Below are 25,146 nucleotides of genomic sequence, written 5' to 3' on the forward strand. Positions count from 1 at the left end.
ATTTTCTATGTAAAAACAGGCAAATTTGCACATTTTCATTTACATAAGGCCTGAATAAAATAACATATGGATCAAGATTTACATGCATTTATACAAAAGTTATACAAAAATGTTTAGAAGTGAGTAGTTTTTCAAGATTTGCGACTGTAATGTAAATCACTTTCACGTATCAGCCCCCAAATATAGTCTCCCATCATGTTTTCGTTATACGACCCCAGGTCACAAAAGCAAAATTTGAAGAGAAAAATAGGTCTTTTTCATTTACTTTAGGCATAAGCAACTGGGAAATAACTCTTTCTGCTCAGGAACAAAAAAAAGTAAAAATTTTGTTGCATAGTGTTATCAGTTATTTCTCCGTTGGTCACCATTCGAAGAAGAACACTAATTCCTGATGCCGTATATCAGCTTTATAGAATTATAAGTAATTTCATTTTATCATATTTTCCGTAATTTTCCAACAACTTAATGTGTGATTGTTTATTCTTTTCGCTACGGATATTATTTATTTTTCATTAAGTATTTGCTGTTGGTTGACTAAAGATTGTTAAAGACAAAATTGTACCTCGAACTAAAACAAGCTTTAAGTACTAAAAAGTAGAAAACGTGAAGGAAACTACCATGAAAATTGTTTTAGGGGGGCAGTGCGAGTGTGACCGTTTTATAACCGAGAAGTTATTTCCAAGGAACGTATTTTTAGTTCTGTATCTTTGGACATGTGTTTTGTTATGTGTTTTCTATATTGTGATTAAACATTTATGCAGCTCTTTTGTTTTCAATTTTATATAGACTCGTCCAGAAAAGGAAAGAATTCGTGGTCATTACTGCGTTTAGTAAGTAATTAGGTCTTGTACTTTTAACCCGATAATGGCGCATAAAATTCATGACTGAATCCATAATTAATGGCCTTTTAAATGGCTCCTTGTTAGTGGAAGAATATTATAACATATGTCTTTGTTTAGATTTAACAATACTAAGGTTTTTATTTTTTATACATTACAATTAATACAGTAAGGAAAATTAATGTTTTAGAGCATGTACGACATTTTGATTACTAAAGTACGTCAGTGATCGAAACGTTGTACCAATTCTAATAAATAACGTTTTTTAATGTAAAAGTTTAAACTTATAATAAGATAATATTTAATCAGTAAGTAAACTCGTAAACGAAACTACTGCGGGAAATTGTTGTTTTTTTTTAAATTCGCGATTGTATCTTCTGTATATTAAAACTTTAATTATTTAAAAGAAAATACTAATTAAAAATTAAGTTGTAACTTCTTTTCACAGACGTAAAAATACAATACTCGATACTCTGCGGTAGCTGAGATCGTAAATCATCTAAGCCTTCCTGAAATATTCAGTTGTGTTTGTCCTGCCATCTATTGCTAGGTATCACAGTAAACATGGTAGTTGAAACTTGTACGGTGGAAGGGAGCTTATTGATGTGCTAATTTATTGTACACGGAGCATATTCACTTGATTTCTAACTATTAACGTTTGCGTTTAACCAGTTTGATAGATCAAATAGAGGGAAATCGGAATCTTTATGTGGTCTGGAAGAAGTTCTAAGCAGGTTACCCCCATCTGAGTTTGTGGACGAACAGCTAGCAAAATACAAGGTGAGATTTCAAGTATCTTCATTTTTTGTGGATAAAGATAATGGAGACAGAATGTGTGTTATAAGACTGTTTTCATGTGCACACAGTAAGAATACTTAATGATACAACAATAATTAAAATATTTAAAAAATAAAATGTAGAAAACGTCGATTTTGATTTTTGTTTTCTTTTTTCTTTCGATTAATTCAGTCAAAATTGTTTTACGATAAACTAGATGATAGTAGATTGCATTTTCTTGTAACAGTTAAAGGGAATTTGTTTTTATTGCTGTCATATCCACTTGGACATTTTAATATTTAAAAGGAAAATAACTGCTACAAACGCTTCAGAAGGACAAGATGAGAAAGACAATATAATTAAACGTTAGAGTATTTGTTAGAGTACCATTCTAGAAAAAAAAATACCAATCATTGGATCAGTCATGTAAAAACTGTTGTTTTATATAATGAACCTTCTTAATCATGAGTTTTTACTTTCTAATCACATGGTGAATAACTAAAGCCTTTAATTTCATTTTATTATAATGTTACTAATGAAACATTTCAAAGTGTTCTATACGTCAAGAAGGACGACATTGACTTCGTGAGATTAACCCACGAATCGCGTTTCCATTTTATTACTTACACTATTAACTACGTAACGTTATTGTTCCATATGTAAGATAAGATTATTCTTTGTTAGTTTTTGCAGCTTATTATATCACTACTTATGCTTGAAAAATAGAAACCACATTAGACGAGAAAACAAAGCCATACAAATAAAATTTCTAACACTTAAATTATTCTTGTCTTCGAAAGCAACCAAGAGATGACTCCAGTAACACCAAGAGACAAATGTTAACGTATTTAGAATTTTTCATAAACGTACTTCTACAGGAGGACTATCTGTGTATGACTTTCTAAAGTTGATTTGACTGAGAAGAGGGAAGGGAGCTAGTCAACACCATTCATTAGCTACTTTTTTCTTGCAGCATTTAATCATCACCTGCGGTTTCAAATTGCAGAGAACCTTTTTATTTATTTTCTTTAACAGGATGCGGACATGACGAGGAAACCTCAAATCTGCAGTCCAACACGCCATTGGCAAAACAAGTGATAGAATAATGGGTTCTTTCAAATATGTTAAGCAATATTACTAATGTGCAGTTACCTTACTATGTTACATTGTACTGTAAACAAAATGCCAACAAATTTAGCTGTAACAACAATACAAATTTAAATAATGAGCTACTGTTCACTCTTTACTTAATAAATAAATTCTACGTTATTTGGTCGAACAGCTGAGCCTGACAGAGGGTGTTCGTACGAAACTTAGTTAAAAATAGCATATAAACGAAAAGGTTTTAATATTGTTTGTATTTTGAATTTTGCGCAAAGCTACACGAAGACTATCTGCGTTTGTTGTCTCTAAGTTAGCAATGTAAGACTAGATGGAAAGCACCTACTTATCACTACCCACCACCAACTCTTGGGCTACTCTTTACCAACGAATATGGGATAGACATACACCTAACACAAGCTGGTATCTCAACGCAGCCCTCTTACGGATACTTTTTTATTTTAAACTCTCTAACGGACATGTACCTTACTCAAACCCACTGAAAACATTTATCTAATCCAAACCTTCTAGCAGACCTTTATCTGACTCAAGGCCTCTAACAGATACCTACCTTATTTAAACTCCCTAATGGACATATACCTAATTTAAACCTATTGAACACACGAACCTATTTTCAGCCTTCCGAAGGAAGTTTACTTAATCCAAACACGATTTAATAGACACGTACTATTTAATATAACCTCTTATGGGAAGACAAGACTTGTAGTGTGAAGCATAATCGTGTGCCTAATCATTCCAATATTAGTGTTTATGTTTTATAATAGGGAATGCAGTGGTCAGAATTTGTTTGCATGTTTGAAGAAAAGCAGCGTCAAGAACAAAGAGCTAAGTCTACGTCATCAATCGGCACACCTTCACGTACAGATTTAAAACCTAGCTTTGGTGAGTCACACAAGCTACTTCGGGCGAATTCTATTCGAAGTGAATCAGAATTTCGGTCTTCACGGCAGATGAGAAGCATTTTAAACCCTAATCAGCTACGACTTAGCGTTGGAAGCAGTGTTTCAGAGCATCAATTAATGAAAACGAGTCCAGATACCAGCCCGTATAGGTCACTTCTAGAACATCAACAGTCCTGTGACGTTACCAATAACAAACATATTAAACCTAGTTTTAGTTGTGAAGTGACTCTCAGTAATAATGGTGTTAGGCCTACTCATAGCTTTTCCTTTGATGAAGCATCCAGTAACGACATTTTTCCATTAGAAGAAATGAGAGGAACTTTAACCAAGGGAGAAATGAAGCGACGTGAAGCATTATGGGACTTATTTCAAAGCGAAGTCATGTTTCTATACGACCACTTGATGGTTCTAAAAAACGTATGTTATTTAAATAAAATGTCTAACTTAAGATGTTTGTTAATTTACTTTTAGATTTTAACATTTTCTTATTAGTCGTTCTACTCCCCTTAGTATCACAGTGGTAAGTCTGCAGGCTTTTACTAAACTACCCTTATTAATCGAATGAATAGTTAGTTGAGAGGAATATGATAAAAAACATGTTTAGACTCTACTCATTTTGTATTTGTGTGAACAGCATTTTAATACATTTCTGATAGATTGATAATTTTGAATATCAGTTCATTTTATCACTAATTTATTTTTTATGTTAAGGAACTATAAGAAAGTAACATACATAAATTAGGAGGTAGAAGATAAAATAATAAAACCAAGTATACAAAAAAGAAAGAGCAGAAACATAGAAAGTCATGAATCCGTAAACACGAAAACTAAAAAGCACTTATAAGTTGAATACACTGAATTAGTAGTTAAGTACCTACCGTCACTGTCAACGACATTTTTAGCTGTGACTCCTAAATATCTCATGATGATTCAGTGCTTTTAGGATAGTAGGTCCATTCCAAATCCATATAATACAATGCTGAATAACCTTCATAAGTGTGCAAACTAAATAATGATTTTAAATATTATTTTCAACAATACTGATAAAATTTAATCGAAAAAATATATAGATTATGCCGTTACTTACAACATACATAAAAACCTTTTATTTGTTTTTGAGACTTAAACAGTTTATCAATATAATAAACTCTGATAAAATTACAAACATTTGTTATTCATTCATTGCACATTTTACTGACTGGTTTATAATGAGATGCTGATGTTCTTGTATAAGATATTGCTATTTAGCCTATTATATTTTTAGCAATATATTATATACGTAGTCTATTATGGATTTTCAAATAATAACAGAATTTTGACAATAACATTTTTCTGAAATGTAAAGTGTAATTTGTTTCTGTCTTTAAATATTATTCCAAATATACTACTGAAAAATTAGCGAAACAAATTACACTTAACTTCTTAACAATATGTAAGTGTTGCCTTATATTGTGCTATAACAATGCTCAATGTTTTGTCATTTCTTTTTATAAATACGGTATACACGGATCATCAGGTTTTTATGGAACCTTTGAAGAAAATACAAGTGGAAGGATTTGCGATGTTTGCCCAACCTGAAGTTCTGTTTGGAAATCTAGACGAACTCTGTTGCGTGAGTGATCCTGTTTTACAAAAAGTAGTTCTCAGTTTTGGAGATGCATGTGATGATAATTACAAGCAAATTAATTGCTAGAAAATGTAGCTTTGATTAGATAGGTTAATGAAAACTTAGAACATCAACATTTGCTGTAAGTTTCAAACATTGTATCGTCACAGATTTCTCCTAGTTATTGTTTTATATGGCATTTCACAATATCATCATTTTTCTCCACACCCACCTTCTGTAGTAATTTGTAAGAAAACATTTCAACAAGACTGAAATTGTCTAAAAGTGATTATTTCCAACATTTCCACATTTTTGCACATTTTGGATCTCAAATAACTTGTTTGTAGAAATATCATTTCAGATTTAAGTTTTATGTAACATAAATCGCTACCCAGAAGGTCTTTCGCCTAGTACCAAAACTATTCAGTTGGAATTATCTACGTTAGCCTTAAAATATATGTGAAGTGATATATTGAACAAAAGGACATTTTAACAGTGATTTATGCCAGTCAAAATACATATGTTAAATGCTGTTTTTATATAACATTAAACCAAAATCCAGGAAACGTTATTTAAAATAAAAAAGGCGTAAGGTCAGAGTAGGTGCAGTCAAACGTGAGTTCATTTAACATGTATTTTGTGACATAAAACAAACTAGAATCAAAGTTAGAAATGTTAAAGTAGAACTGAAATGGTTCTTAAAGTAACCAGGTTTCTTTCACATCTTTCATGAAGTTCGCCCTCCCATGGAACAAATCTATCTTGTTATGAATGCTCCATTGCTTTGGCACAGTATAATTGTGTCATACTCATTTCTAAAGTCCACTAGAACTTGAGTTAGGAAAGGAAAGCAGCGACTAACTGTTGTTGTACATGACGAAAAAATGCAATTTTTCTTGTTGGTGAAATATAAGGACGATAATTATTCATATGCACTGTAATTAAAAGAAAATTTGAACTTGGTTTGAATTTCGCCCAAAACTATCCCAGATATTTCCCCTTGTCGTCCTTTGTATATCAGTAATAGGCTAGAGAGAGAGGGCAGCTAATCTTGGGCTACTTATAAACCAAAGAATAGTAGAATTGGTCGTCACATATAATTTCCTCACGGTTAAAGTGGTGAACATGTTCAGTAACGGGGATTCGAACTTGCAATCTACAGATTGCGAATTGAGCGTCCTAGTTACAAGGTTGTGTCTTACCTTAATTAAAACAGACAAAAAAGTGAACGCATAATTGTGAAAAATTAAAATAAAACCTACAGTTAAGTATTGAAGTATTTATTTATTGAAATGTCAAGATGATACTTTTCGCGCACAGGGGTTCATTATAATATTGTTCTATACATAGGTTTGTTATAATTACAGGTAAACAATGAACACGTTTAGAACATGTATGAGTTGTAGTAACTGTTAAGCGAAATATAGCGGTAAACTTGTTTTTTTATTCACTTAAAGGTTATTTATGCTCTTAATGCACACCAGCTTTGCACTGTCAATAAAGAATATTACAGGCTACTTTCATTGAATGTTATTTCTCCTAATGACATCAAAATTGGGTTGTTGATAGGGAATACTAGCCTAATTTCATTGAATGTAATAGATTCCTCTCCTAGGAACACCAACTTTGTGTTGTCAATAGGGCTATGTTACAGTAAGTGTTATGTCTTCTTCTCCTAATTACACCAAAGTTCGGTTGTTGATTTCCTTAATTTTTTCTAATTCCAAATGATAGTACAAGTTTGAAGTTTAACTGGTGCGTTCCAAAATATTTTACAAGGAGCTTAAATGCTTATATTATATGGAAAATACACATAAAATAGTTATCGTCTATTAATATCTGTTAATGAATGAGTAATGTCGTCCAATCCGTATTAACATAAGGAAACAAAATAATTACAGGTCACCTACGCCTTTTGTAAAGAATTTTTTTATTTAATCCTTCAACACGTGCACTATGGGGAGACTGAAACTACAGATGTGCTTGTGAGACTGTTTCAAAAGGTAAAATTTTTGGTAATAAACATTCACTTAGATCGTGATTTTTCACTAATGTGTGACGTCTTTATTTTATGTTTTGTGTTTTATGCTTGTTTATAAACCCAGAAAATATCATCTGATTTAGTGTTTGAAAAAGAAAAGCAGTAACTATGCTATATCTAACTGACACTAATACTTGTGGAAAAGATGTTTTTAGCTATATAGTAACTATGCTATATCTAACTGACACTAATACTTGTGGAAAAGATGTTTTTAGCTATATAGTAACTATGCTATATCTAACTGACACTAATACTTGTGGAAAAGATGTTTTAGCTATATAGTAACTATGCTATATCTAACTGACACTAATACTTGTGGAAAAGATGTTTTTAGCTATATAGTAACTATGCTATATCTAACTGACACTAATACTTGTGGAAAAGATGTTTTAGCTATATAGTAACTATGCTATATCTAACTGACACTAATACTTGTGGAAAAGATGTTTTAGCTATATAGTAACTATGCTATATCCAACTGACACTAATACTTGTGGAAAAGATGTTTTTAGCTATATAGTAACTATGCTATATCTAACTGACACTAATACTTGTGGAAAAGATGTTTTTAGCTATATAGTAACTATGCTATATCTAACTGACACTAATACTTGTGGAAAAGATGTTTTTAGCTATATAGTAACTATGCTATATCTAACTGACACTAATACTTGTGGAAAAGATGTTTTAGCTATATAGTAACTATGCTATATCTAACTGACACTAATACTTGTGGAAAAGATGTTTTAGCTATATAGTAACTATGCTATATCTAACTGACACTAATACTTGTGGAAAAGATGTTTTTAGCTATATAGTAACTATGCTATATCCAACTGACACTAATACTTGTGGAAAAGATGTTTTAGCTATATAGTAACTATGCTATATCTAACTGACACTAATACTTGTGGAAAAGATGTTTTAGCTATATAGTAACTATGCTATATCTAACTGACACTAATACTTGTGGAAAAGATGTTTTAGCTATATAGTAACTATGCTATATCTAACTGACACTAATACTTGTGGAAAAGATGTTTTTAGCTATATAGTAACTATGCTATATCTAACTGACACTAATACTTGTGGAAAAGATGTTTTTAGCTATATAGTAACTATGCTATATCTAACTGACACTAATACTTGTGGAAAAGATGTTTTTAGCTATATAGTAACTATGCTATATCTAACTGACACTAATACTTGTGGAAAAGATGTTTTTAGCTATATAGTAACTATGCTATATCTAACTGACACTAATACTTGTGGAAAAGATGTTTTTAGCTGAAATTGAATGTAATGGTTGTTTCAGTGAATGTTCTAACTGATATAACAGGGGTATAGTGTTCCTTAGATTAGATGGATAATCTTCGTTTAAAATCAGTGCATAAATGTTCGTGAATTGTATTGGTTCATATTACAAATTGATGCCATGAGTACGTATGACCAGCTTTTCTATAATTAACGTTTCGGCATACAGTTATCTAGAGCGTAAAATGGCAAATATTAATTAGCGTAATCATTTGAAATTTCCAATAAATATGAACGATAATCTAACATGGGTAAGAGTTCATAGCCACCATCAGCATGAAACACATGTGGTGTGCAAATCATCAGAGCCTAGTTGTAACTTAAAATTATGATAACTCATGAACCTGACCTTTGTTTCTTTATCAGTATTTTGTGATTGATTTCCATAGAGTACCAAGGCGACAGCATTGAGACAAGCTTATCACAGGTATACTCTTAACTACATCAACGCTCTCAATTATTTGGAAACATTAAGGCGGCAAGTGGAGTTCAATGAATTTGAGAAAGTAAGTCTAAGATTGTTATGGTTTTAGTGCTATTTACAAGCTGGCGAAGAATGATTGTAATTAATTATACTTGTCATAATACATTATGTTAATTCTATTATATTTGTAATACTTCATTTTTAATATAGTCTCTTAGGGATTTTGAAGAATCAGAAGAACATAAATTAATAGTATTTCCACTGCATACCACATTCGTCATATTTAAGAGATTAGATTAATAATCTATTATTAAAAGGAATAATAAGCCTAAGGGCCTAACATTATGCCTTATTAAAAGTATAATTAATTATAATTATTAATATGTGTGTGTGTTTTTTTATATAAGAAATCTACTTCGGGCTACCTGATGTGCCTACCAAGGGGTATCGACATCCTGATTTTAGCATTGTAAGTCCGTAGACTTACCGCCGTCCCAGAAGGGGACCATAAGTCCTCCATTAGTTTACTATTTACCAACGTAAGGTGTCCGATAGTGTTCAGTATATTTATAATTTTTATAAGGGTTAAATATTAGTAAAATACTAATGTTTACAGTTGCTGCTGCTCCCACAAACGTATAATAATATACGCACTACCTCAGTCATGAATATATTTTTTATCGAGATGTTTTTAACTTACATACCAAAATATGGACTGAATTGTAGAGAATGTGACATTTCTCGATTTAGCTCCCGGCTAGTATGGAAAATTAAGAAAAGTATATATTTTGTAGTAACGCTTGGTAAAATTGAATGTTTGCTCTTTATTTTAATTAAGTAAGTCATCAACACATTTGATATTTATTTATTTCTAGCTAACCACAAAACTACACAATGGGCTAACTGTGCTGTGCCAAACACGGGTGTATAAACTCGGTTTTTAGTTATAGTTTTCATACTAAACGCTGTATCACCTGGTCAAAATTAGATAATGAATAATGATTTCGCTCAGAAGATAAACAAAAAATATGTTTGTATGATTTTGATCTAATTTGAAGTTAAGCAAGCAACACAAAGGGCTATCTGTGCTCTGCCCACCACGGATATCGTAACAAGGATTCTAACACTTGGTAAGAAGGTTATGATAAATAAAAGATCAAAATCAATTTTCAAACACACGATACAATTAGTTATAAAACTGATACACCAACCACTAGCAAATTTATAATGTGTACGTAAATCCTCATATGTAAACTAAACTTCGAAGTAATATAAAATACACGTTTCAGACTGACGCTCCAACGTCTGTTCAAAACGTAAATTTTAAACATTATATGGAAGCTGTTTACTTCTTTTTACGCTCATACTACACTACTAGCTGTTTACGTTCTGTTCAAAGGAGGAAATCTAACCCCAGATTTTAGCATTATAAGTGTTTTTTTTTTATTTCGCGCAAAGCTACACGAGGGTTATCTGCGCTAGGTCTTCCTAATGTAGCAGTGGAAGACTAGAGAGAAAGCAGCTAGTCATCATCATCTACCGCCTACTGAAGAGCTGTTCTTTTACCAACGAAGAGTGGGATTGATCGTAACAAACAAGAGCGAGCATGTTTGGTGAAATGGGAATTCGAACCTCAGAGTGCGAGTCAAGCGCCCTAACCACCAGATTATGTCTGACCAATTTCATCTCTTATGATGTTACTAAACAGTGATTTTAAACATGTCGTATGTGGTTTAGAAACTTCAATTTACAAACCATTGCTTTTCATTTTGATGTCTCATGCATATACATATGTGCCCCACATTAAAAATTAAATTAACATCTGTAGAAGAGGGGGAATAGAATACTTTTCTTGTTACTTTTACCTATTTCATAAAGAATATTGATTTAACCATTTAAAAAATATGTACTGCTAATGCTGAGATATCACGGTTCCTGAAGATCATAGAAGCATTGAAGTTCCACGCTTTACGTCTTTTTTTAAAATAACAACATTTTGGAACAATATGGGACCTATTGGTCCATCTTGGCTATTCCATCCTCTAAAGTAAACTAAAACTATCACCCTGAGAGAAAAATAAAACTGTACTCATACGCTGTCAAAATTTATATTTGTGTCCCCTAGTCCCACTCTTCTCACTGGTAAGTATTAAAAAACGATGATGCATCAGCTCTATGAATTATCTTTACAATATTAAAGCCCTCAACCAGATTCCCTCTAACTCAAGAGAAAACAAATTGAGAGATGTCAACCTTTTCTCATATGAGAGCCCTTCCATCCCAGGCACCATTCTTATATCTCTTCTCTAAGACTTTCCAACAATTCAACGTTTTTCCTAAGGTAAGGAACTCAAGACTGAACACAATACTTGAAATGTTGCTTAACTAGTGACCTCTACAATGAAAGTTTAAATCATTATAGACTTATATTCAATATTTCTGTAGATACAACCTAAAATCCTATTTGCTCTACCACTAGCAACAACACACTCACTACTTGGATGGTTTGGAGATCGATCAACTGTTACACAAAGATCCCTTTCTGTCGTAACACTGTTAAGGTTATCTCTATCCAAATTACACTTATAATTAAGATTATGATAATTCACATGGCATTTACATTTATTATAATTAAAACCCATCTGTCATTTATTTGTCCAATTAAATAAATGATCTAAGATTTTTTGTAACTCAGCAGCATCCTCTTCACAGCTAGCAACACCCAAAACCTTAATATCATCTGAAAATGTAATTTATTGACTGTTCTTTCATCTATATCATTGATTCAAATAAAAAAGAGGAAAGGTCCTAAAACCGGACCCTGAGGTACCTCATTTCTGATGTTAATTAGTTTGATTGAACTTCATTTGTAACAACCCTTTGTCTTTTCCCACCTAACCACTTCTCCCGCACGTGGAGAAACTAATTTTTAATCAACCTTTCATACAGTACCCCGTTAAGTGCTTTTTGAAAATTCAGATACACCAAATTTTTAATCCTCAACTACTTTTCAAAATATTGTCTATGGTACGCATGTCGAAACCTAAAATCTCTTAATCATGGACGATGCAAATTAAGCGTAATAATATTTAACATGTAAAGGAACAATATCTAACAAATCGTTTAAACATCTCTGGAACAAAGCGAGTTTTAACAAGTACTTACAAATCTAACTTGTTATTTATTCTAATAGTGGTGCTCTCGTGACTTACGGTGCAAGAAGCTTCAGCTCACTGATCTCTTAGTTTCTCCAGTTCAACATATCATGAGATTGCCTTTATTACTAAAGGAAATAGAAATGCGAACTGATGACGCCTACGAGAAGGAAGCAATCACCAGCATCCTTGAATTAGAAGAAACCTCTATACGTATGTTCCAAATACATTTTTAATGATTTGAAACTTTTCAAGTAACATGGTATTCCTCTATCATAACTCTTCACAAAACACAGAATTTTTGCGTGATTCTTCTGTCCTCGTGAATTTGATAAAATATGCGTTACACTGATTTTTCAGTGAGGTTACGAGTGGTGTGGTAAAATTATGAAGCTATTTAGAACTCGTCTTTGGATTTCTCTAGTAATGTATCAAGATTCAAATTATTTAGTCCAACGGTTACTTGGAGTCAATATCTATAAAATATTATTTCACATGAATAATACCTAATATTACAGTACTGTTGCTATTACTGTCGGGACACACACACTGTTTTCATTAAGTTTGACCATATAGGTTGTAATCATGAACCTTTTACTTTTTTTAAATCAGAAATGTATATGTGAGTGAAATTAATGTTCTAGATCTACCAGAACTCACCAGCTACAAAGAATTTACAAGAGCCAAAGTTCGTCTAAAATGTTACATTAGTATAAAATAAAATGAACATAATGTTGTTATGCAAAATATCCAGACTAACTAAGTAGAAAATCTCATTACGTTTATATATATATATTAAAGATCTGTATTGGGTTAACTAAGACGTTACAATTAGAAGCTGTGCAATGATTGCTTGTTCAGTTTAACCAGAGTCTTTTTGTGTACTATTAAATGTTTATTTTATGTATTGGACATGTTTAACCAGAGTCTTTTTGTGTACTATTAAATGTTTTTTTTATGTATTGGACATGTTTAACCAGAGTCTTTTTGTGTACTATTAAATGTTTTTTTTATGTATTGGACATGTTTAACCAGAGTCTTTTTGTGTACTATTAAATGTTTTTTTATGTATTGGACATGTTTAACCAGAGTCTTTTGTGTACTATTAAATGTTTTTTTATGTATTGGACATGTTTAACCAGAGTCTTTTTGTGTACTATTAAATGTTTTTTTTATGTATTGGACATGTTTAACCAGAGTCTTTTTGTGTACTATTAAATGTTTTTTTTATGTATTGGACATTAAAGATGAAACTCGTCATTATTTTTTCATTGCTAAAACCAAGATGCATTTAACGAAGGCTAAAAAAAATGGATGTTTGCAAATATAATTGACATGGTACATGCAGCTTTAAAAGAAACAACCTTGCTTCGGTTATTGATAATATCAATAAGAAGGTTTAACTTCATCAGGTATTCTTAGGTTAAGGGCCGAAAACACCGCTAAGTAGTAGGTTTTCTAGAAGCCGAAAGCAGATTGGTCATAAAAGTTTTTTTTTTGTAGTTTATCTGCTACACATCGTTATGACTATTTATTACTATTGTAAACATTTAGTAGCATTTACCTAATTGTCTTAAAATATATATTGTACATGTAGTTTAATTATTTGAAAGAGTAACTCATCGCACACTGTATATACTTGACTCTTGTTAACTTACATAGTTTTAAAGCTTCGGGAAATCTCATAATAAAAACATTAATAACGTGATATGATGTACAGATGACTGTTCAGTTTAGTGTATGTAGAGATTTTACGTTAATAATAATGTATTTTAAAGTTAATGTGTTACATGTAAGATCTATGTTTAATATGCGAGGACAATTATTGAATGTCATTTACCTAACAATGCTTACACATATTTAATTGCACATATATGTTGCCCTGAAAGCTTAAAAATTGATTTAAGTGTAATTGTATTATCTAAAAGCTGTTAGTTTGGAACGGATTATGTGAGAAGGGTAAAGCATCTTGCATGGTACCGTTAGAGAAAATGGTTATGTAATTTAATGTGCTGTTAACGAAATATGCAGTGAAAGGTAATATAGGATATTAGTAAGAACTTAGTTTCTTTGCGAGAAATAATTTTGTAAGATATCTCTTCCTCTAGCTGCAATATTTAACTTGATGTGTGGGTTTGTGTTTTTCTTATAGCAAAGAAACACAGCGGCGTATCTGCTAAGCTTACCGAGCAGAATCGAACCCCTGATTTTAGCGTTGCAAATCCGTAGACATACCGCTGTACTACCGGGGATAGTTAATTTGAATATAAATGAGTCATATATTTGTAATAGTAATAATTCCATCATCTTTAGTGAAACATGATTTATTTCGTGTTGAAAATGCTACGAAACATCACCATGAAGTTATCTAAATACTTCTAACGAGTTGGTTCTTGAAATGTTTACTGTTGTTTTCATTGTTTATCAATGAGTGATATTTTTGTTTATAAAAAAATGTAAATATTTTTATATTTAAAACAGGTGAGTTGGATGATAAAATGAAATGGCTGAAAAACTTCGAGAGACTTCTAGAAATTCAACGCAACATCATTTGGCCTTCTATTACAGAACTAGATCCAAAGGCCTTCATTCCAGAGGTAAATTATTTGTTAAACAGCGCAAGATTAAAGCGTAGTAGGGTTTTAGAAATATAGTGTCTTATTGTTGTGTTGTTTATAGGAGATTTTGTTACTAAGTTTGTTCACAGAGAATCACATCGTAGATGCTCAGGTTATTTTGTTAATTAATAACATTATTAATTTCCATTAACGTAATTGTAGTTAACTACATTTTTAAACATGTAGTTTTAATTAAAACAAAACCGAACGAAAATTTTCATACTGTTCTTTTTTTTATTAAAAACACAGTTAATGTTTTTACCAGTTAGTGAAAAGCGATGACATGTTTTACTATTAATAAAAAATTCATTAAAATTATTATAGTCAACGTATTTTTGGGAAATTATAGTCTTGACTCAAAAGAGTTTTTATCTTTGTTTAAAATGTCTTACTCAAATCCAGGAATCAAATTAATTTGCAGGAACTTTTTGTTTTGGGAGAGGAATATTCAAACATTTATATAACCTCTTTACTATGTCACGTAGCTGATAGATATTTTATAGACTTATGATTTAACTTGTACTTACATCGCTATAAAACACACTGGCGATTTTAACTATATAATACAGGAAACTTAGGTATTTAAATTTATTTGACAGTTAAAATAGCTCAATCAAGTATTTGATGATTCATACTTCACAAATATTTTTACATCGAATTTTTAATGTTTAATAATATATTAACATATTTTGCATACATATACTTATATAAAATTATTCGTGCTAATAGCAACAAATTTTATATTTATATTTTACGTAAATATAACAATAAAACAAATAACTAATGTTAACAAAACAAAAATATTATTAAAGAAAATAACATCTGCGACAAAGAATAAAAGTCAACTGATACAAACAAGTAAGTAGTGAAACAGATAGATAAAAGTAATAAACAGGTATATAGAAAATCAAATGGCCAGATTGACAAAAAGAAAGCAAAATAAATTAACAGTAGGATAGATAGACAAACGACTGATGCTACCCAGATACAATTGTATATATATATTCTGTCTCTTGTAAGAAGACAAATTGATAGAGATTCAGAACGAAAAAAAAAGATTGGAAAATTATTTATTGTTTAATTTATTTACAGTTTTTAAAAGCGCCTCTATCCAAACAGCCGTGTGAACGACTGATTGTGAGCCCTAAGAGACAGATAATTCTAGAAGGTCCTTTACAACTTTTTGGTACGTAAAACCTTGTCAGTATATTACATTACCGTTTTTTATGCCAGTGACTTATATTCCATAATGTTTTGCCTATCTATGTTAGTAGCTAATTCTAATGCTACGTCTATGTCTTCCGTTTTGCTTGTAGTATTAAATAGCGAGGTTTAACTTTTTCTTGTTCACTGCATTAACTAGTCTAGACTAAATTTAGAAACTTAGTTTACCTTACAGCTACCTTTTAATCTTAACCTGTGCATTTACAAATTTTCACTAAAACTATTTGCTGGTTTAACAAATACTCTTTTAGCCCCTTCTTACTGATATTTAATAATAACTATTTGTTCGTAAACCGCCTCTACCCATATTTGAACAATCACCTGTTGGCTTACTTTTGTAACGGATGAATGAAACTACTACGTCTTCTCTTAAATTTAACCGACAGTTTTCAGTTATATTCTTCTCCTGTGTAAAAGAGTACTTTTGTATATTTCAAGCGTGATCCAACAGAGTGAAAAATTATACTTTTCATGAACATTCTTCTTTTCGCTCTAGGTGCTTTATTTGTGTGTGTGTGTTTGAACTCATTTTATAAGTAAAAGTTTTCAAATAACAATTTCATAGTAATTTGAATACTTGTTTAATTATAATTTCTCTCATTTCGCAGATGGCGGGAAACCAACCGAAATGTATGTCATTTTATTTGATGATATGTTTTTAATTACAAGACGGAAAAAAGGTCTTCATAAAAAGGTAAGAATAAGAAACTCTACGTAGCTAAGAAATTATAAAACGAGCTAATGATGTTGTTTAACATTTTTATTTATTTACCTACAATATAGCGCAACTCATGTTAAACTGTTGATAAGAAAGCTTTCCATCCAAACTCCCATAATTCGAAATTACTTAAAATTATGTATATTTATCAGAGACAATAGTGAGTAAATGAGAAAACTTCTCCTTGGAAAAACAAAATCGTCAATTTTCAACAGATTAAAATGTTAACAAATAAACCTGAATACTAATATATCGTTTGATTTATCACTGGACGTTAAGTTATACTTGTGTGAATAAGAAACATTTGAAAACGCCATAGATAAATCATGTATTGGTTAAGAAAAAACACGATCGTTCCATTTATGAAAGATAAATTAAGTCTATTTTGTGCTGTTTTTTCCATACCACATCCGTGTGAAAACTAAATAAAATTACAGTTATACTTAACAGTGCAATCTTTTATATATGTGTGTAAATATACAGCATAATTTAGAAGTCCGATGACAGACAAATAATTCAGAAGTAGAAGGATAAAGAAAATTACTTGTTAACTAACTTTATACAATAAGGAGTTGTAAACATCATTTGAGTTCACTATAGATCATTTTCAAAATGATGTCCTCTCGTGCATTTATGTTGTTAATATACATCAAGAAGATAAACTGTGAAGTGTTTACGATATTAAATGAACATTTAAAGTAAACAATAACAGCGAAAAATATTCGAGCGAATATAGTTTCTTCTCTCTACATCATTGTAGGTATGAAAAAGCAAGGGACTTAAAGTTTACAATATTTAGAATCAAGCGATAAACTTGAGAATGTTTTTTTGTAGTTTCTTTTGACGTTTTTATTGTTCATGACTATATTTTTGTGCTATAATATGTCGATTTGAAAGCTACGTGAATATTATTCTATGAAAATGTATCAGTTAAGGATAGCTAGGGTTAGTGAGGACGGTAGCTTTGGTGTTTTTCAATGACAGTTATTCAAATTACACAAAACTTTCTAATATATATATATATATATATATATTAGTAAATTTATTATCACTCAGACAACACAGACAACCACAACAACTCATTATTTACTGAAAACACAGGATCGTTGTTAGAGAGAACTAAGGTTCACAGGATATAATGGTAGAAAATGTCGCTTACATCGATGTATACATATGATACGAGTGCAAGCTAAACTACTATTTGTCAACGTTTTCACTGTTCATCTGTGTCTCATACTATTTTGTAGTTACATAACAACTGCAGTAGGTAAAGTTAAAAAAACAAATATAAATAATTGATACACATCCAACGATTTAGAACTAAATGGATATATGAAATGGATCTTGTTGTTCAATGATAACAATAATAGTCTTATTTCTTTCATTTTTATTAAAATTTACGTTTACTGTATGAATAGATAAGAAAATTACTATGCTGTTACTAAAACAAATACAAATGATTTTATTGAAAACGCCATTAACGTTGTTGAATAGATTTATTTATTTACCTAGAATATAATGTAAACTTATGTTAAACTGCGAATTAGAAAAATTTTCATCGAAACGCCCAGAATTTGAAATTATTTAAAATTATACATATGATATTACACATTTATAAACTTTTATTTAAGCAATAAAAACAAATAGAAATCCTAAGATGAAAAAAAGAATGTTATTGTTTTTATAAAAACAACATTTAAAACAATTCAGAAACTAAATTTCTAAAAATTCACAACTTGAATATTATACAAATGTTGATTCAAATCACCTAGTTTTCTAGCAGATAGGATATCATGTAGAACAAGGTCTACCAAGTTTGAGGTAATTTAATAAAGCATGACAACTTGTCCTACAAATAAAAGCTCCAGATAGATGTTTTATTTGTTAGGTTGAACCACTGCTACTCTTTTCATTATGTGGTTATTGTGACGGAAGAGAAACCCAAATCAGTACTGTACAATATACAGCTGGTCCATAGGAAATTTCTGAAACTGGTCGGAAAATTTTGGCAGTAACTTTAGATCTGGAATAACACAGACCATTCTTTTTCTTAAAATGCTCATAATAGATATCAGTATAATGTGTAACGTGAGTCATAGCTACACTAGCTACTAGAAGATGTACCGTGAAGCAAAGAAGCTGGCAGTCAGATTGGACCACCAGCAGAATTGGTTTACCTTAAAGATCAACAGTGCCATCAGTTCTCTTCAAAATTGGATCGAGCTCACCTAACTATATTCCATGTGATCATCTTTGCTGACTACATTCTATTGTTCATCAAAGTCTCTATCAAATTTGAAATCGAAAATAAAATGTTTTGTTTGTTTTGCGTTAAGCACAAATCTACACAATGGGCTATTTGTGTTTTGCCCACCACGAGTATCCAAACCAGGATTCTAGTGGTATACATCCGCAGACATACCACTGTACCACTGGGGTGGCAAATGAAACACAGCAATTTCCTCGGTCAAATGAGAGAATAGTACAATGACATGGAAGTGGTTATTAATCCTCCGGAAGCCACAGCCATGATATGAACACTCAATAACAGATGATCGGTGCAAACCATAATCGTTATTTGCTGGCACTGACATTTTTATGGAAGAAACAATGAAGTCTTTGTTTGGTTAGTTTGAAATTTCACGCTAAGCTACATGAAGACTATCTGCGCTAGCCGACTCTAATTTAGCAGTCTAAGACTAGAGGGAAGTCAGCTAGTCACTATCACCCCCGCCAACTCTTGGGATACTCTTTTAACAACGTATAGTGTTATTAATCGTCACATTATAACGCACCCACGGCTGAAAGAGCAATTAGGTTTGGTGCGACGGGGTTTCGAAACCGCAACTCTCAGATTACAAGTGCGTTAACCCCCTGGCCATACAGGACCCATGAAGTTTCTAAAAGTAATTTTCACAGACAATTCAATTTTGCCAGCTGAACTAATACTAACATATCAGAGCTACTAAAGGTATGAATACACTAAAATTTGCAACACAACTAAAAACGTCATCTGTTTATTCTTTACAAATGTAAAATCAGGGGTTTGATTCCCCTTGGTGGACACAACAGATAGCCGAATGTAGCCTTGCCTTTAACACACACACACATGCTTTTCAAAAGCCCCCCAGTGGCTCAGCGGTATATCTGTGGACTTACAACGCTAAAAACCGGGTTTGGATACCCGTGGAGGGCAGAGCACAGGTAGCTCATTGTGTAGCTTTGTGCTTAATTCAAAACAACAACAAAACAACAGCTTTTCAGAAACGTTACACTCGCTAGTTTTATTTTGCCCTGTTTGTGTCAATATGATTTGTACACAAATTATTAATACAGCAACTATAAAAAAACGTTTCATAGTGGTCAAAGGATGTATTCCAGTTACTATCACCAAGGCACTTTACAACTCACAAACACCCAACACCATTACAGAACACCAGTATCACTTACAGGGACACTTTACCACCATAGCCTTGCAGTATAAAGACCAAGTATTCCATCATGATGCTACTACTTTTTTTTACTTACGACATTTCATCTACATGATGGTCTCTTAGACTAAAAGGCATCCCTGGAGACAGTCATGGTTATACAGGTACTATACAAGCCGCACAAAGATAACTGGTCACCACGAGATCTATGTGCTCCTCTTTCGAATAAATATCTAGCATCACTGGATATCCACGAATTAATCTCAATAAAAAATGTAGATACAGAAATGTAGAACGAGCATGTTAGCACCTACTTGAAGACCATGAGATACCCATCTGTCGTCGTAGATACAGAAAAGTGTTATCCACAGATAATGAGAAGGCTGGTTAGAAATTTATCATTTCGTAGAAGGCAAAATCATTTTGCGTAAGACATTCAAATTTCTTACCAGAAGCTCAATAATGGAGCTGGTAAGCCATAAATCAAGCTCCTTTGTTGATTGCAAAAACCAGTGAAGTACAAACAGTCATTACTATCAACACAACATGTGCAAATAACTCACAAGCAGTATTACATAAAATGTTGGTTTTAAGATAGATGACAGAAGTCAAAGCAATAGCGTACTAATGTATGTGTCAGGCAATGCACACGTAAAACTGAAAGAAGAAGTTGGTATGCTTGTTAAAAATACCCCTTTATCAAATCCATCATAACTCTACTCGCAGTATATTGATTCCCTTTGCGCTAGTAAAGCAAAAGAGAAAAACTTGAAAGACGTTCATCAATATTTATAGTTAACAAGACTGCTTGAAAACAAAGTATTGTATTATGTAACAAAGATACAAATAGAAAACAGTTATAGCCAGAAAGCTATTGGTAACATCAGTGACTCTTTACTACCTCCCGTAAGGCAGTTGATTTACACATGAAGGGTTAGCAACTGTCGGTACAATTCTTGAAATTATCACATACTAGTTAGTTGAACTTATCTCATCTGTGTGTACGTGCATAATATTAAGATATCCAAAGAGCATCACCTTGAAGATGAGTTAGAAATATCTTATTATATAGGGTACGCCCACAACACCTTAATAAAAGCTTGATCAAAATTTACAATGCCTTCAGATATATTTATATATAATTTGTAGTCAGTTATTTTTAATATTTACAACTATGACAAAACTAAAGCTCAAAGGCTTACGAAAACAGGATATGTTGTGTTTCAAATACCGCCTAGTATAAAAGCTTATTCTTTTATGTTTTCTCTTATACGTAACATGCCTAAAGTCACTTCAAGTGTTGTTCAGGCCTAAAGTTAAATTATATTTCATAAGTTTGTGTGTGCTGTTTTTCCATAAGGATGTATCTTTGTTCTGTTCAAAACTAACATTTCTTGAATTCCTACTTGTATAAGTAACTTAACTGCATAATATCTCTCATACTAAAGCCTACGAAAAACAAAATATCAACGGCCTTGGTGTCAACGTTATAATTATGTTAAGTATGTTTTTGTTTTTCCGTTACAGAAATCGTCAATAACAGAGAACTGGGCCAGTTCTTCTAGTAGAGGTTCCTCGTCACAGGAGAGTGGCTTCAAGTATGTTGTATACAAGCAGCCATTATCACTTGATAGGTTCTTTATTCATGACGTCAGCCCCCAAGATGGCGCTCGTAAGTGAAGAAGCTCAAATCTATTAAATCAATTTAATAATTTTATTAATTTATTTTAATCGAATTTATATTATTGGAAAAAATATGCACTAATTGGTCACTATTAGGATCTCACCTAATAATTGATTGAGCCACTTGTCACTGTCCTAATACTCTGAAATTTGCCTGTTATAAATTATAAAGAATGTTGAATTTGTTTGTTAATTTTTGAAATTTTGCACAAAGCTATACGAGAGCTATCTGCACTAGAGCCCCCCCAGTGCTTCAGCGGTATGTCTGCGGACTTACACGCTAAAATCCGGGTTTCGATACCCGTGGTGGGCAGAGCACAGATAGCCCATTGTGTAGCTTGATGCTTAATTCAAAACAACAACAACATCAATCTGCACTAGATGTCCCTAATTTAACAGCGTAAGACTAGAGGGAAGGCAGCTAGTCATCATCACCCACATCTAACTCTTGGGCTGTTCTTTTACCAACGAATAAAGGGATTAATCGTCACATTATAATGTCCCTACGGCTGAAAAGGCGAGCATGTTCGGTTTGACGGGATTCGAATCTGTAACTTTCCGATTATGAGTGTAGCACCCCAACCATCTGGCCATGCCATGCCTAAGAATGTTTGAAAGGTTTCTTGTTAAATTGTAGTCTATTTCCGCAGTTGGTTCTAGGTGTCATTAGAGGATTACGGTGGCGAAATGACGTCTACGTGTTCATTAATGAACGAAGCTTGGTCATTGGTCTGGTCAATGAAGGTGACTGGAACTATCAATATAGCATTAGTTTTGGGTCATGTTACTTTACTTTTTCATATGATTACTTCTGTGTCTATGAAGAGATAATGTCAAACACAGCTCATTACAACACCTTTCACTTCTCACAATTTACACACAATTCCAACAGTATCTCGCTCTTGGAATGTGGGATTAGGCGATTTTCGGACTGGACATCCTTCACATGATACAGATGGAGAAAGTAAAATCCTGCAAATTTCTGAAGAATTCGCTTAATGAAAATAAAACCATGCAACGTATATTGCAAATAACAAGCCTACTGATAGTTTCATCCAATAAGTTACCACACTGTTTTTGATGGAAGACATTACATACAAATTGTAAGATATACAGAGCCTGAAGAATGGATTTGAAATACTCTGAAACACACGTACGATTTTGATAAAGTTGCTCCTACATGAAGATAAATATACCATAATGCAACTAAATATCAGATAATAAAGCCCTTTCTTTTACAATTACTTGACATTTCACATGATTAAACTGTTATGCAAATAAGTGAAACGTTCTATGAATGTATGTATTAAGGGAGTGAAAGTCCTTATATAGTGTCCAGTTAGTGTAGAAACTTCGTATGTTTTCATTCATATGTCCCCTTGTTTTTATTTATTTTTAATGAAAGCTTCGATTTTGGAAAGTGTTATTTTTAAATTATTATCTTTTATAAGTACGTGCGTCATAATGAATCAAACACATTTATGAGATATGCCTTCCTTTTCTCGGCTTATTTGTAGAGAACAATCTAAAGCATGCCTTCGTTCTTGTCCTGTTAAACCGGTTCCAACAAGTTGTGGCAGTATATACTTTCCAGAGTTCCAATGAAACCGTGAAGGTAAGACAACAAAATCTTTTTGACACACTCGCAATGTGGAGCTATGTTATCTCACGTTGTATAAGGTTTCAGAAACGTATTTCTCACATATCTATCTCTACTGTTATATATATTTACCACAATGAATAGTTTCTTACTCTTCTGAGAGTAGAAATCCCTTATGTTGTTACGTTACATCTGCTACCTTTATACAAATATTTGGTTAATTTAAAACTTACCTTTTTAGTTTCATTATATTAATGTAATCCTCACTTTTCATTGCTTTAATGCAGTTTTACTGCCCTTACCTATCTTACTTCCTTATGCATCCTATATTTAGCATTATTTTGTTCATTGGTTTCACATAACTTGATTCCTTGCACTGACCTAATGAAACTTCACTTCTTTTATGTAACATGATCCTGACTCTCTTCACAGCCCTCGTCTAGTCTGACTTATTTTACTGACATTATATCGCCTTAGTCCTTTACAGCCCTCGTATAGTATGACTAATTTTACTGACTTTATATCGCCTTATTCCTTCACAGCCCTCGTATAGTATGACTATTTTTACTGACTTCTTATCGTCTTAGTCCTTCACGGCTTGTACATAATCTTAATGTCTCACACGACCTTATTCATGATCTATTTATTCTGTAGTTTTACTCTTATAGAAAACCATTAGTGTTAAATATGTTAATTTAAAGCAATATGTGTTTCTTTTATTCATACTTTGAGCCCAGTTAGTTTCATGTATCTCTTTCTTTATCTTCTGTTCTGATGATGTATTATCTTTGTTTCCATAAGCTACACACACAAAATTGCTTTATATTTACAAGTATGAACGATGAGTTTGTGTTATGTCACTGTAGCTGTCTATGAATGTTTGGGATGGCAAAGGTTACAAGATGCTTAGGGAAATAAAACAACAACAAAAACAATGTTAAATTTATAGTAAAACGTAAATTATAAGTGGGTTAATAGTTATCAAGAGTGACATTTTATTCCATATAAACAATCAGATGTTGTATAGCGACTTCTTTATTCTACGTAAACACGCTGATAGTGAACTGTGACCTTTTTATTCTACGTACATACAGAGATAGTGAGCAGTGACTTTTTATTCCATATAAACAATCCGATGTTGCATAGTATGATTTATAATGTTTTATTAAATAAAAATGTATGACCACAAGTAAAAAGACAACAAACTATAAATTCCTTTGAGTATCCATAATTTAGAATACAGAGCAGTTGTAAACTAACCAACAAACCTTCTGTTGACATGAGTTTTGTATCTTAATAAATTATGCATTAATACAGGAAAGTTTCATAAAGATAATTGTCAGAAGAAAACACGGAAATAAAATTTTCCTCTACTGCAATTTCGAATTTAAAAAAATCAGTAAAGTTTATACATTTATAACGAATTGTTTTCTGTTGGATGCTATTGGCAGGAAGCCAGCACATCGTGAAGGATTAGTAGAAGCTTGTAGGAAAAGTGCTGAAGATGAAAATCCCAAGTGTTCAGGATCTGAACTAAAATCATAACATAATTTTCAGTTGATTTGTAATGGTATCATTGGAATGCTCTCAATAGCTAAGGATAAAAACTTTAAAACTTGCTTTTGTCAAATAGTAAATTTACTTTATATATAGAAGCATTTCAATTTTTATATCATAACCTTTGTAATGAAA

General features: G+C 31.9%; 1 protein-coding gene across 3 annotated transcripts in view; it reads left to right on the forward strand.

The window, feature by feature from the left end:
* LOC143250597 (pleckstrin homology domain-containing family G member 7-like) overlaps window positions 1–25,146 on the forward strand; it is a 187,858-nt gene that overhangs the window by 157,674 nt on the left and 5,038 nt on the right. For all 3 annotated transcript variants that reach the window (XM_076501402.1, XM_076501404.1, XM_076501403.1), the window contains 12 exons: window positions 787–830; window positions 1,512–1,619; window positions 3,503–4,057; window positions 5,157–5,252; window positions 7,148–7,249; window positions 8,991–9,107; window positions 12,219–12,393; window positions 14,662–14,777; window positions 15,891–15,984; window positions 16,631–16,716; window positions 21,699–21,843; window positions 23,372–23,469. In XM_076501402.1, coding sequence (XP_076357517.1) covers window positions 787–830; window positions 1,512–1,619; window positions 3,503–4,057; window positions 5,157–5,252; window positions 7,148–7,249; window positions 8,991–9,107; window positions 12,219–12,393; window positions 14,662–14,777; window positions 15,891–15,984; window positions 16,631–16,716; window positions 21,699–21,843; window positions 23,372–23,469 — 1,736 coding nt within the window. The remainder of the gene's footprint in view (window positions 1–786; window positions 831–1,511; window positions 1,620–3,502; window positions 4,058–5,156; window positions 5,253–7,147; window positions 7,250–8,990; window positions 9,108–12,218; window positions 12,394–14,661; window positions 14,778–15,890; window positions 15,985–16,630; window positions 16,717–21,698; window positions 21,844–23,371; window positions 23,470–25,146) is intronic.

This window comes from Tachypleus tridentatus, chromosome 5 (genome assembly GCF_004210375.1).
Source record: "Tachypleus tridentatus isolate NWPU-2018 chromosome 5, ASM421037v1, whole genome shotgun sequence".
Classification (NCBI taxonomy): Eukaryota; Metazoa; Arthropoda; class Merostomata; order Xiphosura; family Limulidae; genus Tachypleus; species Tachypleus tridentatus.